The sequence below is a fragment of the Microcaecilia unicolor genome, chromosome 10, assembly GCF_901765095.1.
Source record: "Microcaecilia unicolor chromosome 10, aMicUni1.1, whole genome shotgun sequence".
Lineage (NCBI taxonomy): Eukaryota > Metazoa > Chordata > Amphibia > Gymnophiona > Siphonopidae > Microcaecilia > Microcaecilia unicolor.
Window position 1 is genome coordinate 136,619,908 of NC_044040.1, and position 18,519 is coordinate 136,638,426.

The following is an 18,519-nucleotide window of genomic DNA, read 5'->3' on the forward strand; positions in this document are numbered from 1 at the left end:
TTGTCAAAAATCAGCTGTTAAGCCTTAGATGGATAAGGAGGAATAGTTGGTGGAAGTTATATAGCTTTCCCAAGGAGGAATAGTTGGTGGAAGTTATATAGATTTCCCAAGCAGAAACTATTAAGGATTTTTCCTTGTGCCTGAGATCATATCACTAAATCTTCATATATTGATTTTTTCCAAGCTCCCTGCTTTATCTCAAGAGCTGGAGATTCAAGATGGCACCATGAAAGAGGACACGTTCATGCTGGGTCCCTTACCTTTGATCTAATGCCTAAAAAATAGAATGGATAATTGGATACTTGAGTTGTAGTACACCTAGTTTCCTCAACCCTCGATAGAAGGTACGATGGAGTCCTTCATAATCAAAAGGACAACCACCAAGAATGACTTTTCATGGCCCATGGGAAGGAGAAGCAGAGCTTTCAGTGGTCCTAGAGAATAATGTTGTACTTCCCCCATAGAGCAGGTTCCTCGGGTAAACCCTGCTAGCATCTGCTGAAGTGACATGATTCAGTTGCCACCTGGCTCTGACATCAGTTCCCCTCTGGCTGTTTAGTCGGAACTGAACCTTTGCAGAGAGGAGGCTTGCAGCAGCAAGAATGAACTGGAGAGTTGAGAAACATCAAGGGAAACATCCTGGTAGCACCAGTGCTTACTCAAATGCTGCTCCTGGTTCAGCTACAAATCCTGAGGTACTGGAATCCTTGTGAAACTCGGTAAGGCCCTCTAATAATAATAAAACTTTATTTATAACCTGCTATATCTTTAAAAGTCTAAGCAGGGAACAAATCACATACAAAATATTAAAAAAAAACAAAGCAATAAAAATTATTTACTTTAGAGGGGATATGGAATGTCATGTGGCCTTGGGATAAAATGCTGGGAAGATGGCAGATTTAGAGGTGATAGTGCTAATTGGACTTTTGTTCCACTAATTCAAGAGAGAGTTGAAAAAAACTAGACTGGTTTGAATAGAATTGAAAATCTGGTGGATACAACAGTTAAAGGACATACTAGTATGATTTCTAAATGTGAAATGTTGGAGAAGGTTAAACACAGGAATTTGTGTTTTTCCATGGATACCTGGAATTTCTCATCTTTATGTTTAAAAAATACATGTTGGATTATTACTACTACTACTACTATTTAGCATTTCTATAGCGCTACAAGGCATACGCAGCACTGCACAAACATAGAAGAAAGACAGTCCCTGCTCAAAGAGCTTATCAATCCCTACAGACTACGTACACACAAACCAAAGAGTAAGGTTGGTAGGCTCTTCCAAAGGACACAAAGGAGACGCCAAGATTCTTATACATAGTTTATTTAAAAATACACCAATATCAATAAGCCATCAAAACTGCTGGTTCTACAAGTCTCTTAAGACAACTAAGATGTTCTTTTTGTCTCTTGATGAGTCGCTTTGTCTTACCAATGTACAAGAGAAGGCACGGGCATTGTATAATGTAAATGACATGTGAGGAGTTGCAGTCAGATGTGTGAAGTAACCTATATTCATGTCCAGTGCTCAGATTTTTAAAAGATGAGATTTCCATAGCATGTGGGCTGATGCTGCAAGATCCACACCTATAATGACTTAAAAAGTGTCTGATATGCAGGTGGATGCTCGGGAACACAAGATGGAACTAGGATCTCTTTTAAATTCTTCTCTCAAAAAATAAGCTACAGCCAAACGCTTGTCTTTGAAACAATTGTGGCTCTCTAAAATGTGCCAATGTCATCTAATGGAAATTTGAATTTGACTTGCTAGGTATGAAAATCTCAATGTACAGGCAGGATCTTTCTCTTCTTATGCTCGGTAAAGTACTTCTATCCTCTATAGAAGCCCTCGTGTAGCCAACTGTAATATATATATATATATATATATAAATAAAAAATATATATATATATTCTTTTTTTTTTTTTAATATCCTCTGCTCTCAAACCTTCATGCCATGATGTTGGACTCCGTAGTAAAATCATAGAAATCTGAGCATATTCATTTTAGACGTAAGAACTGACAAATTCTTTTTGAGATTGTGGCAGCGTTAACTAGTGAAATGAAGGAAAGCACTGTGATCAGTGGGTATTCTATATAGGATTGTAGTTAAATGATACTCATGTTTCCTGATAAGCAAATAATGGAAATTAATCTCGGAATCCTGGTACTTTATCTTGAAATTGTCCCTGGTGTTGAGCCAATTGAAAAAAATCTTCCAGCAATACAGAATTTCCTCTCTAGTCTAAGATGTCATCAATGTACCTTTTATAGAAAATCACGTCTTCTGGATATGGATGATCTTGTAGAAAAGTTTTTTTTTCAAAATTGGCTATATATAGGTTGGCCACATCTGGGGCCATCGAAGCCCCCACAGCGGTTCTCATGACCAGTTGATAGAAGCTAATTTGGAAGTAAAAGTAGTTTTTGGCGAGTGCTAAGCTAGCAAGCGTGAGAATAAGTTGGTTAGGGATGCGTCTTTGTGTAGTACAGCATCTGAGAGTTTCGTCTATAACTTGGAGAGCTTCTAATTGAGAGATATTGGTATAGAGTGAATCTGTCAAGGATCACCCATGAGTGCATCAATGAGGTCTCCATCAAAATCTTGTAAAATGTTAATCATATGCATAGAATCTCGGATATATGAAGGGATCAATGGTAAATAGTGACTTAGAGAAATGTAGAATCGGCACCTTTTGGTGACTCATTGGAGTCCTATTGGTGTTTTGGGTTTTTTATTTTTTTAATAAATGTTACATATAAGAATCTTGGCAACTCTCTTGTGTCCTTTGGACGAGACTACCTACCCTACTCTTTGGTTTGTGTGGAAGTGTTGCATGTTCCATCAGTCAGTACTACCGGTATTGAGGGCTTTTTCTTAGCAGATCTCAAAAAAAAGAAGTTATTTTATTGACAAGAGTATCCATGTGAAGAATTTGGAATTTACATTTTTTATGTCCTATTTTAGATATACTCCTGGAGCAGTCCAGTAGTGTGTGAAACGTGGACCACTTCAGGTACTCATGCCAATAAAGGAACTTTTACTCCGGGATCTGCTGGGTTTTGTGTAGTCATACTGCTTGTGGATTGGGCAGAGAAAGACTTGTATGGTCCATCCAGTCTGCCCAACAAGATAAACTCATATGTGCTACTTTGTGTATACCTGACTGATTTGTATCTGCCAATTTCAGGGCACAGACCATAGAACTCTGCCCAGCATTAGCCCCACCTCCCCCACCAGCTCTGTCACCCGATCTCCGCTAAGCTTCTGAGGATCCATTCCTTCTGAACAGGATTCCTTTATGTTTATCCCACGCATTTTTGAATTCCGTTACCGTTTTCATTTCCACCACCTCCCGCGGGAGGGCATTCCAAGTATCCACCACTCTCTCCGTGAAAAAAATACTTCCTGACATTTGTCTCGAGTCTGCCCCCCCTTCAATCTCATTTCATGTCGTCTAGTTCTACTGCCTTCCCATCTCCGGAAAAGATTCGTTTGTGGATTAATAACTTTCAAATATTTGAATGTCGGTATCATAACACCCCTGTTTCTCCTTTCCTCCAGAGTATACATGTTCAGGTCAGAAAGTCTCTCATACGTCTTGTAACGCAAATCCCATACCTTTTTTGAAGCTTTTCTTTGCACCAATTGTTTTTACATCCTTAGCAAGATACGGCCTCCAAAACTGAACACAATACTACAGGTGGGGCCTCACCAACGACTTGTACAGGGGCATCAATACCTCCTTTCTTCTGCTGGTCACACCTCTCTCCATACAGCCTAGCAACCTTCTAGCTACGGCCACCGCCTTGTCACACTGTTTCGTCGCCTTCAGATCCTCAGATACTATCACACCAAGATCCCTCTCCTCGTCCTTACATATCAGACTTTCACCGCCTAACACATACGTCTCCCGTGGATTTCTACTCCCTAAGTGCATCACTTTGCATTTCTTCACATTGAATTTTAATTGCCAAACCTTAGACCATTCTTCTAGCTTCCGCAGATCCTTTTTCATGTTTTCCACTCCCGGGTGTTCATTCTGTTGCAAAACTTAGTATCATCCGCAACAAGGCAAACTTTACCTTCTAACCCTTTGGCAATGTCACTCACAAATATAGTGAACAGAATCGGCCCCAGCACCGATCCCTGAGGCACTCCACTACTCACCTTTCCCTCATCCGATCGAATTCCATTTACCACCAGCCTCTGGCGTTTATCCGTCAACCAATTCCTAATCCAGTTCACCACTTCGGGACCTATCTTCAGCCCATCGAGTTTATTTAAGAGCCTCCTGTGGGGAACAGTGTCAAAAGCTTTGCTAAAACCTAAGTAGATTACGTCTATAGCACATCGATGATTCAATTCTCCAGTTACCCAATCAAAGAATTCAATGAGATTCGTTTGGCATGATTTCCCTCTGGTAAAACCATGTTGTCTCAGATCTTGCAACTTATTGGCTTCCAGGAAATTCACTATCCTTTCCTTCAGCATCGCTTCCATTACTTTTCAAATAACCGAAGTGAGGCTTACCGGCCTGTAGTTTCCAGTTTCTTCCCTATCACCACTTTTGTGAAGAGGGACCACATCTGCCGTTCTCCACTCCTACGGAACCTCTCCTGTCTCCAAGGATTTATTAAACAAATCTTTAAGAGGACCTGCCAGAACCTCTCTGAACTCTCTCAATATCCTGGGGTGGATCCCGTCCGGTCCCATGGCCTTGTCCACCTTTAGATTTTTAAGTTGTTTATACACACTCTCTTCCGTGAACGGTGCTATATGTACTTTTGCCAGTCAATCGTGGTCCTTCTCCAGGATTTTCTTCTGAAATATGTTTTAAATTGTAGGTTCAATACTTTGGATTACTTTTTTGGTCAGTTTAAGAAGGATCTTAAAATATGGTTATTTCATGGGTCATATGGAAATTAGATCTGCTATTCAATATACTTTGCATGTGTGTGTTATGTTATCTTAAGAAAAAATTGAAAATATTGTTGTTTGATTAAGTATATGGTAATTAGACCGGCTAATCAGTGTATTTTTCTTTTTATGTTATTTTTAATATTACTGTTAGTCTTAATGCAATGTTGATTCATATGTATTGTCACTTTTATAGATTATGTATCTTTTCCTATAACCCACTCAGAACTGTAGATGGAGTGGGATATAAATCTGTTAAAGTTTGATTCCTCACAAGTAGCAAGGTTTCTCAGTAACAAAGTTGTACCAGGACAAATTAGGGCTCTCTCAGGAATGGGGAGGGAATTGCTGGTTGATATGATCAGAAAAATTAATCATTAGTACATAAGGTTTGACTGCTCCTCCCTGAGGTGTGTCCCCCCCCCCCCCCCCCCCCACTCAAATGAGATGTTTCCTTTCTATTGTTGATTCTCTTGAATCTCAACTTAGATAATTGTTTAATATAATCTTTTTTTTTTTTTCCTTGTTTGTGATATGATTTTTTTTTGTGTTACTTTTAACAACTCGAACTACGCCTAATCTGAGACTAATCATGTCAGTGGAGACAACGTATCAGGTATCATAAGCACCTCTAGCAAATATATATTTAATTTTATATTATTTTTCAAATATATACACATGAAACTAATCAACTACTGGAAGAAAGTGGCCTACAAATGGATATATTTAGATTTAACAGCTTCCCCCCCCCCCCTCCACCGCCTAGGAAACATCTGTTAAATCTGCTGCTTTGACAGTAGTTTTTGTAATGTATATTTTTTTTCAATCACTATGAAAAATGAGTGCTATTCCTAAATTGTAAATTTTGTGTGTTCCCAGATATTTCTAAGGGCACTCACAAAAGAGGAAGCAATTCCTCCTTTTACATCTGTGAGTTCTTTAGTTGAAGGTGTGCATCTGTCTTAAATTTCCTAGCAAATATATAGTGACTTAGTCTGCCAAGAGGCTTTTTGTATTCTGTTACCTTTGTTTATTATCTGAAACAGCTTCTGCTGTACAAGTGTTTGTTGCTTGTTTGTAAATTGTGGAATGTATAAGTAAATAAAAAGTGCCAAGATGCACCAGCAGCTTTAGCAGAAAGATAGGAGACAAAGAACAAGCTCATGCTGCTGGGAAAGATGAGCTAGTGAGCCAGGCTTTCAATACTGAGGGCCCAATGCACAAAGCTTACCATGCTGTATGTTTGCTTTAGACGTTATTTAGCTAGTAATGCACAAAGGGATTTTCCGTGGCTTTAACATGTTCTGTTAGCTACCGAAAACCCTATGCAGATATATTACAAGGAGCTATTAGTATTAAAATGAGTATTCCAAGTGATGCACAGACAGTTCCGTGCACGGAGCACCTACCTTTAATGTGCAGAATTTTATGGCAGATCTGGAGCTGTCATGGGCAGCATTCTGCTTGCATTGTATAGTAATGCAAGCAGACTGCCCCCTTTTAAGGTAGGTGCTTCTGTATGGACCCCCCCCCCCCCCCAAAAAAAAAAAAAAACTGTATGGCTCCCGTGATGGTCCAGTTGACCGTCTCCTGACCTCCACTCTTAAAAAAAAAAGTTCCTAGTGGAACCAGTGGACTCAGAACCCCCTCCTGCTCCCCCCAGGCAAGAAGAGCCCTGGTGGTCTAGTCACCCCGACGTCCCCACATGCCCCCTTCTCTACCCCCCCCCCCCCCCCCCCACAAGCAACAACGGCCCTGTGTCACGAAACGCCTAGCCACCCTGTTGGGGTTACCCCGCGGCCACTTAGAGGGTATCCTCAGCACAGCTTAGGTCCCGCCTGTACCTTCCGCTTGTGCTCTATACTAGTACCCTCTTCCCACCGACTGGGTCACAACCACAGTGATTTCTAGGTTACTGGAGGCCACATTCCCAGTGGTCCCACAGTTCCCAGAAAGCATTCACAGACCCAACACACAAACCACCATGATTCTTTATCGGTCCAGACAGTCAGCAAACTGAAATTTATTTATTGTCTTAAATATATTGAACAATGAACAGAAAAAGTGCAATCAGCAAACAGATAATTGAAATATGGATCAATTATAACACTAACTAAGCATTTATTTTCTAAAAGTGCCTGGGGAGATCAGGAAATATGCTGCTCACAGATGATCAAATATAAGTGATCACAGGACCTCAGCAAAATCTCTCTCTTCACCCGGGCTAAGACTGAGGAAAAATCAGTAAAATGCAAATTAAATTGAGCTACTGGGCCAATCAGAGCTCAGAACAACAAGTTTTAAACGTATACTGCTCACATTACTGTAGATCACTTCCTCACTGAGTGAAACTAAAGAGGGAGCATTCACTTTTCTATAACCACCTTCTGGCCACTAGAAAAAATACACTTCAGAAAATAATTAAGGCAGTTTTACAGGCTTAAAAAACGTACTGTTCTGTCACACCCTGGTAGTCTAGTGACTCCCTCCCAAACCTGAAAAAAAGATGGGAGGTAGGAGTGGGCGGGAACAACACCTCCCACCCTCCTGCTTCAGACCCGGGCCTCCACAAAATGGCAGCGCCATGCCTGGTGCATCCTAGGATGCACTGGGCGGGGCTAAGCACCATTTTGGAAAAAAGCAGTGCCAAGGGAGGAGGTATTGCTACTGCCCTCCTGCCCAACATCTTTTAAGGTACTGGGAAGGGGAGGAGGGAGAGGGTTCTCTAGACCACCAGGGTCAGTTTCAGGGGTGCAGGGGGGGATTTTGTCTATGTGCTGGGGGAGGGGGTCGGAGTCTGGGGCATCAGAGCTGTCAAAAGCATTTGACAGCTCTGACTCACAAACTTGCAGCAAGCTCACAAACAGCTCATTTGTGCATCACTCTGTCTGTGGGTTGCTAAGTTTTACTGAGGCAGCTGTATTTTACGGCTGCCTTTGTGCATTGGTGCCTGAGTCTCCAACCCTAGCGATTAGCATTTCATCTTCTTTAACACAACTGGGATTGACAGAATAACATTTGTTACAGAATAGTTAGAATATGATGTGCTCTTAAGGTTCCATGCATTTCTAAAATATTGAATATATGTGCTCTGCTGCTGATTAGTGGTTATGAACTTAAAGAAAGAATAAGTTCTTCTCTTTCACACTCTGTTTCCATAAAAACTCCTTGTAATCTTTCATGTTTCCAGTAACCACAGATAAGAAACTTGAAAAGTATGTTTGTATTGAACAAAATCCCAGGTAGGACCTTATTTCTAGTAATTTCTTTCAAAATTAATTTGTCTTCCATGTTTTGTTCACATTATACAGGCACTGAGGAGTTTCAAGCTTACTATTTCTGTGGACCCCAGGTATCATCCTAAGATCATCGGCAGGAAAGGTGCTGTGATTTCCCAGATTCGCACAGATCATGAAGTCAACATTCAGTTCCCTGACAAGAATGATGAGAACCAGGTATAAAATAAGCACTTGGGGCTTCTAACCATACCTCTGAAATTTGATTTGAGTTTTTGTGATCTTTAAAAAGCCACCATTCTCACCTGCTAAAGTAGAATCTGCTTTCAACATAGAGGACTTTTATCTGGAAAATGCATGATGACTTTTCCTAATATGACTATCATCTAATAATTAGTAGTTCTCTTCTTTTGGAGAGCAGTATTAATAGTTTTAGAAAACACATAAAGGTACAGCAGATCCTTAGCATGAAGGCAGGGCTAGACTTACCATTGAATGATTTGTACATGGCCCTGCATTTCATCCCCTAGTGACTTATGCAAATAAGGCCTCACAGCTTGGTGTCCTTAAGGGGCAAATCATACAGAGCTACTTTGTTTCTGTCTCCATCTGCTGGTCAGTAGATTTAATTTCTTCTTCCATTTCCAGGGTCAGCTAAGGGCTTGGGCCCGCAGTTTTCTGAATGAGTCATAGCAGCTTTTATTGAAAGTCCTTTGTCCCCTCCACACCTTCTTGCCCTAGGACAAGATCACTATTACAGGTTATGAGAAGAACACAGAATCAGCTCGTGATGCCATCTTGAAGATAGTAGGAGAACTTGAACAGATGGTATCAGAGGACATCACATTGGACCACCGTGTTCATGCTCGCATTATTGGAGCCCGTGGCAAAGCCATCCGCAAGATCATGGATGAGTATAAGGTGAGCCACACAAGTCTAGGATGACAGGAAACCAAGCAATATTTTCTTACCCATTTAGCCCAAAGCACTGGCAGTCTAGGTCACCTTTGAGCACCAGTATTTGCAGTGTGGATCATAGCACTCGTGGACCAAGTTGCTAGGGTGTAGATTTAGCTCTAGTGCAAGGAACAAAACAGCTTAAAGCTCTTCAAAGCATAATAAGTCTTTAAGTCTGACATGAACACAGTGGGAGTGTTTCCTTTTTTTAAAATATCTGGAGTTTTGTATTCCATTAAACCTCATGCAGATTGCTAGAACAGTACCAACCAACATATATCTTAATTTGAGTTACAAGTAGAAGTATGATTGGTTCACATCATAGCTTTTATGGGCTCTGATATTATTACTACTACTACTACTATAAATTATTTCTATATCGCTACCAGTTGTACACAGTGCTTCACAATTGAACATGAAGAAAAGACAGTACCTGCTCAAAAGAGCTTACAATCATTCAAATAAATCACAATCTTAACCCAGTTTTTAATCTGTTAATGCTCCTTCGATTAAGACTACAAAATGATTTACATTCCTAAATAGAAAGCAATATAATAGTTTATAGTTTGGGAGAGATATAATTGTCTTACAAAGCACCCTTATAGTATTAGTAAACCACTGTATTTAAACAGATATAATTTAATATCTTACAAAGCACCCTTATAGTGCTAGTAAATCACTAATTAAACTAAAAGAGAAATAACAATGTTCCCAATCTCTAACACTGTCTTTTTTTTTTTGATTGGGTGAGAGAGATATATAATGATCATTTCAGTCGCACAGTGATCATTCACTTGTGTTGCAGGTGGACATCCGCTTCCCTCAAAGTGGTGCTGCTGACCCTAACTGTGTGACTGTGACAGGAATGCCTGAGCAGGTGGATGAGGCCATTGATCACCTGCTGAATTTGGAGGAGGAATATGTAAGTGAGATTGAAAATTTAAGAGGGGTTGAACCTGGGAATGGTAGCTTTTTTGTTGTGGTTTTTTTTTTTTTTTTGTTTCCTTTTTGGGGGGTAACTTTTCAGCTACCATGGAAAATGACCAATAGGCTGTATTGTCTCTGCCATTGAGTTCTTTGTTCCTGCATTGAGAGTGGAAATTGACAGGCAGGAGAAACTGATCAGTAACTTATGCAAGGCTGTTGCTGTGTGTGGTCAAGGCAAGCACCTGCTCAGGGTGCCAAGCTTTGGATGGTTATGTATGCAAAAATAGTCAAGAGGGGATAATTGTGGCCCCCTATGTCCCTTCCCCTTCATAGGGTTCTGGCATGCTCTCCATATTGGCCAATACTAGCCTAACCTACCCAGCTTGGAGGTGGCTATGGGAACAGCAGAACAACTGTGGAAGAGGGTTTTGGGCGTGTGAGACCCAGCAACAGCTGTCATCTGGAATGTTGATGTTCAATCCTGGTTTATGTTGTACATTGGAAAATCACAAGGGATCTGTGGAAGAGCATTCAAGTTTGTAATCTGAATGTGACCTCTACTTCTGGAAGTGAAACCTTGGAAGTCAAAAACTCAAGGCACCATTTGTTAAGGTGGAGAAGGTTTTCTTTTTTTGGAAGTGGGGTTGATTTTTTTTCCCCAAACAATTTTTTTATTGGATGTATTGAATCATCATACTGATCAAGTATTCTGAAAGCTGTCCACTGATGCTATTAAGAAACCATCGTATCTGGAAACTGCTGTGTATTTTATCTTTTACCACTAGCTAGCAATCCATAATCTTGGATTATGCATGCAGAGTGAAAAAACAGGGAAAGGAGTTCTGAACCACTTTGCATTATTAGGTGTATGGACAGTTAACCACACATTCAAGATAAATGTATTCAAATTATATGCACAGAAAACTTGCAGCTAGTTGGAGGGGGGTGGGGGGGAGAGACATGCCAGTACACATTGGGCACCTGTTCTTTTGTGCCTAAATATGAGCCTTGCTAAAACCTGCACATACATTTTTTTCCAGGCTCATTTAGATGCAGAGAAAAAGCATTTTCATCACGTGACACTTAATCATTTTCATAAAGCTAAATATACTCAAATTATATGCATGGAAAACTTGTGTTTCAAATTGAGCAAAGATATTTGCATTTAAAATAGCACATATCATGTAATGCACAATGAATATGTGCAGAAAACTTACACAAAAAGGTAATGAAAGGTCGAAAGTGTGAATGTTCATCTCCAGCAGCCAGTCACATAGCAAGTACCACAGTTGAATTGGAGAGGAAGCGAGGTAGCACCATATTTACTGCAACTTTTCTTTACAGATGTAAAGAAAAATAGGTGAAGAATGCACTTAGGTGCATAAGTTAATAAATTACACACTTAGTTTTGGCACAATGCAGTCAGAAAATATGTGCCTGAATGTGACAAGTGGGTCATGTAGAAATGTACACCACCTTGTCACAGTGCTGTTTTATTCATGTACTACTTTGAGTAATTTTTGGAGACCCACAAAAACAGGTTTAAAGTGTGAAAAATCCTTTACGAAAGTACCCCTTTGGAGAGTAATTCTGTAAGGATGTGCCTAGATATGAACCTTGGGAAATTTTTATGTGCAAGAAATTTTAGCAAGAGTAGATGCAAAAGAACTGGCACTGATGTGTGCTGGCACGTCTAGTTTCCTTTGGGTATGCGCACAAAGAAGCCACATTTACCTTCATGCTCCTCCCCCCCCCCCCCCCCCCCCCACCAATTTGCTGCAGGTTTTCTATGCATATTTTTGAATGCTTTTACCTTGAATGTGGTAAATGTCATGTGATGAAATGAACACAGTGATGAATTGTCATCAGACCCATTATGGTGAATTCTGATTTTCAGACCCCTTCGTTACAGAGGTGGGGCAGCAGCACTAACGGAGAAAATCTGGTTCAGTTTTATTAGACTTTCTTAATCTTCACCTGACCAACATGTTTTGCATACAGAAGTGACCAGGTGAGATCCTTGGGTGGGACCCTGCATTCAGTTCTTACAGAAACTATCAAAAAGTGTATAAAGGATATCACAATTTTAATTTTACACAACTTACTGAGTGTCTAGAGTCAACTGCTGTTGCAGTATCACTGCCTAGAGAGACTTCCGACATTTAGTCTTCATACTCTGTGCCAGAACTACTGTCACTCATATTGTCACTACTCTTTTGTATTCCTCCAAAATGTGCTTTAGAGCATCTGCAACACTAAACGTAACTCTTGCCATATTGCTCATGAAAATGTGCTGCAAAATAAAACCCAAAGTTGATTATAATAAACAATTTTAAATTCAAATAGTGATATGGAGTATTTAATGACCTCCAATAGAAATAAAATATTTAAAATGTTTCTGACCAAAATGTGTTATAATAAAACTACTGCACTGAGTGATAACTAGGCAACACATTGCTGAAACACCACCTCATGTTCTAAACCACAAAAATAGCCCAATGCTACATGCTAGGTTCCACATTAGGAGTTAGAACAGATGAAAAACATTTAAGGGTCATCGTGGACATTACACTGAAATCTTCTGTTTATTGTGCAGTGGTGGCCAAAAAAGCAATGTTAAGAATTAAGAGGAAAGGAATAAAGAGTAAAACAAAGAATATCATAATGCCTCTTTATTCCATAGTGAGTCCACATGTTGAGTATTAGTAATTCTGGTCACTGCATCTCAAAAAATATGCAGAAGAACTGGTAAAAATAGAAAGAAGGGCAACTCCCCAAATTCAAGACCAATTGTTGAGATTCCCCCTGAAGCACCAATATCATTAACCTTAATCTGACCGACTGGGGTCCTATGGGACCCCAGCATATGTTCTTCCCAATGTGCACAACTTTGCACTTGTCCACATTAAATTTAATATGCTAATTGGATGCCCACTTTTCCAGCCTCCCAAGGCCCTCCTGCAATTTTAGGTAGTTCACATGGGGTTTTATTAACTTTGATGATTAGTTTCATGTCATCTGCAAATCTGGTCAAAATAGCCCCAACAAAATAGCCCTGACAAAAAAAAAGCTCTAAACAAAAAAAGCTTCCGACATAATAGTCCCTGACATAACAGCCACTGTCAAAATGGCCTGCCCACAATATAACCCTTGACAAGTTAGCCCCCCCACCCCCCCCCCCCCCCCCCCCCGACAAAAGGGCCTGATCAGGCTGCTCAGAATATGGGACTGCATTTTTTTCCTAATAATCTTACCTTTCCAAACAGGATAAGGGTGGTAAGACTGTGAAAATGATGACAATATATATATATATTTTAATTAGCATGTTGATGGAAGAATAGTTTCTTTAAGTAGCAGAACAGATCATGAATACCAGATGAATCCATCAACTGATGGGTTGTATCCGCCTACCAGCAGGTGGAGATAGAGAGCACTGAAAAACCGCAGTGACCTTGGACGGCTAGCCCCTTCTGCCTTCAGTATATCTCTATCTCCCAGCAGGTGTGGACGTCGCTTGATCAGCTCCTGGAATTCTGTCTGGGGTGGCTCCTGCGCTTTGCCAGTAGAGCGGGGGTGTTGTGGCTGGTGGTGCCCACTTTGAAGGCATACTTGGTTTTGTTCCCTGTCCCTGCCTTACCCCACCCCCCCCCCCCCCTCCTCCCGGAGTCCCTCTGTTGCTGCCTGCCTCCAACTTTCCTCACAGTGTAAAAAAAAAAAAGGGGTGCGCTTTAACTGTGTGGCTGTTCTGAGGCTTTCTCCAGAGATTCTGGTTCAGTGCAACTTGACCGGAGCTCGTTGACTCTGTCTTCTGAGGTGAGAGTGGTGTCCAGCTCCTCAGGGGAGGTTCCCGCGGACAGAGTTCTGTGCGGGGTAAGGTTTGGCGCGAAGCCGCCATTTTATTTCTATATTTCCATCCGGTTGGGCGATGGCTGCTGAAGGCATTAAGCGCTGCTCCCACTGTGGTAAACGCAGGTCAGCAGCAGGGCTTTGCAGTACGTGCTCCTTAGATGCTCTTGCTAGTACGGGCATGGCAAGCAGTGATTCTTCCCGCTCAATGGAGCTGGCAGTGGGCGCCATTTTGGAAGCGCCGCGTGACTCAGCCCTCGTGGTTGAGGAGGAGTCTGAGTGCAGGGGGACGCCTTGTTCTGAGGCTGCTAGAGGAGCTTCTTCCTCCGCTTCTCCTAATTCAGGGGCAGAGGGCCAGGGTGAGTTTGTCTCCCCTAAATTTGTGCTGCTGATGCATAAGGCCTTTATGTTAAAAAGTACTCTGCCGGAGTCGTCTGACACTGTATTGCAGGCTGGATTCCCTCCAGGTTTTGATAGTCCAGTGTTGGCCCCTGAGTTTCCTTCTTCCCCTGAGCGTTGGACTGACACTAAATGTAGACTGGTAAATTCCCCGTCGGAGGGTGGCGCCTCTCCCTTTTCCCTCCTCTGGTCAGGCTGTGGGGAGTTTGAGGAGTCTGGTAGGCCCTCATGGACGGATGATCCAGATGAGGGTCCCTGTTTGCCACAGGATTTGGATGATCCTAAAGCGGTGCGGATTTTCCACCGCGACGAGCTGGCAGCGCTCATTTCTGACGCCTTGCAGGCCCTTTCTATTGAAGATCAGGCCGAGGGCGATGCCTCCTCTGTTAATCCTAGGATAGCTAGTACCAAGAAGCCTTCTCGGGCTTTTCCTGTGCATGACTCCACCATCCAAGAGCTTATTTCTGCTCAATGGTCTGACCCTGATGGGCCTTTGAAGGTAGCCAGAGCTATGAGTCAGCTTTACCCTCTGAGTGAGGATCACTTGGCCCCTTTTGGGATGCCTAAAGTGGATGCGTTGGTCACGGCCGTGACTAAAAAGACCACTCCCGGTGGAGGGAGGGGTTGCTTTGAAAGATATGCAGGACCGGCGGCTAGAATCCACGCTGAAGCGGTCCTTTGACATCTCGGGCCTTTCCTTAAGGGCGGCGATTTGCAGTTCCTATGCAGCCCATGATTTCAGCAAAGCTTTTGACACGGTTCCCCACAGGAGGCTCTTAAATAAACTGGAGGGGCTGAAGATAGGACCTGAAGTGGTGAACTGGATTAGGAACTGGTTGACGGACAGACGCCAGAGGGTGGTGGTGAATGGAATTCGCTCGGAGGAAGGAAAGGTGAGTAGTGGAGTGCCTCAGGGATCGGTGCTGGGGCCGATTCTGTTCACTATATTTGTGAGTGACATTGCCGAAGGGTTAGAAGGTAAAGTTTGCCTATTTGCGGATGATACTAAGATCTGTAACATAGTGGACACCACGGAGGGAGTGGAAAACATGAAAAAGGATCTGAGGAAGCTAGAAGAATGGTCTAAGGTTTGGCAATTAAAATTCAATGCGAAGAAATGCAAAGTGATGCACTTAGGGAATAGAAATCCACGGGAGACGTATGTGTTAGGCGAGGAGAGTCTGATAGGTACGGGCGGAGAGAGGGATCTTGGGGTGATAGTATCTGAGGATTTGAAGGCGACGAAACAGTGTGACAAGGCGGTGGCCGTAGCTAGAAGGTTGTTTAGGCTGTATAGAGAGAGGTGTGACCAGCAGAAGAAAGGGGGTGTTGATGCCCTTGTATAAGTCGTTGGTGAGGCCCCACCTGGAGTATTGTGTTCAGTTTTGGAGGCCATATCTTGTTAAGGATGTAAAAAGAATTGAAGCGGTGCAAAGAAAAGCTACGAGAATGGTATGGGATTTGCGTTACAAGACGTATGAGGAGAGACTTGCTGAACTAAACATGTATACTCTGGAGGAAAGGAGAAACAGGGGTGATATGATACAGACGTTCAAATATTTGAAAGGTATTAATCCGCAAACTAACCTTTTCCGGAGATGGGAAGGTGGTAGAACGAGAGGACATGAAATGAGATTGAAGGGGGGCAGACTCAAGAAAAATGTCAGGAAGTATTTTTTCACGGAGAGAGTGAATGCCCTCCCGCGGGAGTTGGTGGAAATGAAAACGGTAACAGAATTCAAACATGCATGGGATGAGCATAAAGGAATCCTGTGCCGAAGGAATGGATCCTCAGGAGCTTAGTCAAGATCGGGAGGCGGGGCTGGTGGTTGGGAGGCGGGGATAGTGCTGGACAGACTTGTACGGTCTGTGCCAGAGCCGGTGGTGGGCAGCGGGACTGGTGGTTGGGAGGCGGGGATAGTGCTGGACAGACTTGTACGGTCTGTGCCAGAGCCGGTGGTTGGGAGGCAGGGCTGGTGGTTGGGAGGTGAGGATAGTGCTGGGCAGACTTATACGGTCTGTGCCAGAGCCGGTGGTTGGGAGGCGGGGATAGTGCTGGGCAGACTTATACGGTCTGTGCCCTGAAGAGCACAGGTACAAATCAAAGTAGGGTATACACAAAAAGCAGCAAATATGAGTTATCTTGTTGGGCAGACTGGATGGACCGTGCAGGTCTTTTTCTGCCATCATCTACTATGTTACTATGCCTGTCTTTCCTGGTTACAGCAGGCGGTTGATCAGCCTGAGGATGGTGTGGGTTCCCTCTCTGAGGTTGGCCTGCATATTTTATTTTATTTTATTTATTTATTTATTTATTTATTTATTTATTTATTTATTTATTTATTTATTGTATTTGTATCCCACATTTTCCCACTTCTTTGCAGGCTCAGTGTGGCTTGCAATACATCATGAATGGTGGAAATATATAAGAAAATAGACATTTAGTATTACAGCAGGATCTTGGGTAATATGATAATGATAAAGCATGATAGTAATATAACAAGCAGATATTGTAAGACAGTTCTGAATATATTTGGAGGAGTTCATATTTGATCTTTGTGGTATGTCTTATTAAAGAGATATTAAAGGCATATGGAGTCTGCCCTGTCGTCTTTGTCTGATGCCCTTTATGATCTGGTCCGAGCTTTGGCTAAGTAGATGTCTGTGGCGGTTGCTGCCCACCGCCTTCTTTGGCTGCAGCATTGGGCGGCTGACATGGCCTCTAAGCAGAGGCTGGTGTGGTTACCCTTTGGGGCCTTCTGTTATTTGGAGAGGAATTGGAGAACATTGTTAAAGACCTAGGGGACTCTAAATCCCAACGGTTACCTGAGGATAGGCCGTGGCCTTCTTCCAAAAGTCCTGTTTTTCCCTCCTCTTCCAGGCCACGTTTCCACAAAGCTTGCAGGTATCGCCCGGGGCGCTCTGCTGGGTTTTCTCAACATGCCCGTTTTCAGCAGAGGAACTCCTTTCGCTCGGACAAGTGTTCTGCAGCGGCCGGCCAATGGCCAGGAGTTCAGGGGCGTCCTCCACAATGATGGGACGCCGGTCTACTCGTCGATTCCTGCAGTAGGGGCTCGTCTTTCCCTCTTCATCGAGGAGTGGACCAAGATTACTTCAGATCAGTGGGTTCTGGACCTGATCAGAGAAGGCTACTGATTGGAATTCGGTGCCCCGGTGAGACACGCTTTTTTGGAGTCCCGATGTGGCACTGCCGTCAAACGGGCGGCAGTAGAGGAGACCTTGCAAGTCTTATTGCACCTCGGAGCGGTGATGCCGGTGTCTCACGCCGAATGCGGCTGCAGTTATTTTGTGGTCCTTGGAAAGGCGAGTCTTTCAGACCGATCCTCGACTTACGAAGAGTCAACGAGGCCCTAAGAGTGCGACGCTTTCGCATGGAAACCCTGTGCTCTGTCATTGTGGTGGTACAGCCAGGAGAGTTTCTCACGTCTCTGGACCTCAAGGAAGCTTACTTCCTTACTATTTGGACCCCACATCAGCGGTTTCTGCGGTTTTGGGCCAACATTTCCAGTTTCAGGCTTTGCCTTTTGGCCTAGCCACAGCTCCCCATACCTTTTCCAAGGTGATGGTGGTGGTAGCTGCCTTTCTCAGTCGAGAGGGTATCAGAGTTCACCTGTATCTAGACAACTGGCTCGTCAGGGCGGATTCGGCAGACGAGAGCCGACTCACCACGACCAGAGTTATAACGGTTCTTCAGACTCTGGGCTGAGTGATCAGTTTGCCCAAAAGTCACCTGATCCCCTCTCAGTCTCTCGAGTATTTGGGAGTCCAGTTCAACACGGCCTCGGGGTTCGTCTTTCTCCCCAACCACAGGCGATGCAAGCTTCAGAATTGGGTCCGTCTGCTCCTGCGGATGCCTCGCCCTCGAGCATGGGACTTTGTTCAGCTCCTGGGGTCGATGACGGCCACCATGGAGGTGGTTCCCTGGGCGAGAGCTCACATGAGGCCGCTGCAGATTGCTCTGCTTCAGCAATGGTCTCTGATCTCCCAGGAATACCAACGCAGACTAACGTGGCTCCCTGCGGCCTGGCACAGTATGGATTGGTGGCTCTCCGACAGGATGCTGCGACAGGGAATGCTGCTCGCGCTTCATTCTTGGTGCCTAGTGATAACGGATGCCAGCCTTTCGGGCTGGGGAGCTCATTGCCAGAGAAGCTATGCTCAGGGTCAGTGGACACCCGTGGAAGTGGGATGGTCCATCAATCGCTTGGAAC

The 18,519-nt window shown here is 43.2% G+C and overlaps 1 protein-coding gene across 1 annotated transcript in view; it reads left to right on the plus strand.

The window, feature by feature from the left end:
- The window catches only part of HDLBP (high density lipoprotein binding protein), a gene marked incomplete in the record, with an annotated part of 521,467 nt that overhangs the window by 451,801 nt on the left and 51,147 nt on the right, over positions 1-18,519 (plus strand). The window contains 3 exon segments of the mRNA XM_030216982.1: positions 8,234-8,377; positions 8,900-9,079; positions 9,921-10,041. Of these exon segments, the coding sequence (XP_030072842.1) occupies positions 8,234-8,377; positions 8,900-9,079; positions 9,921-10,041 (445 nt within the window).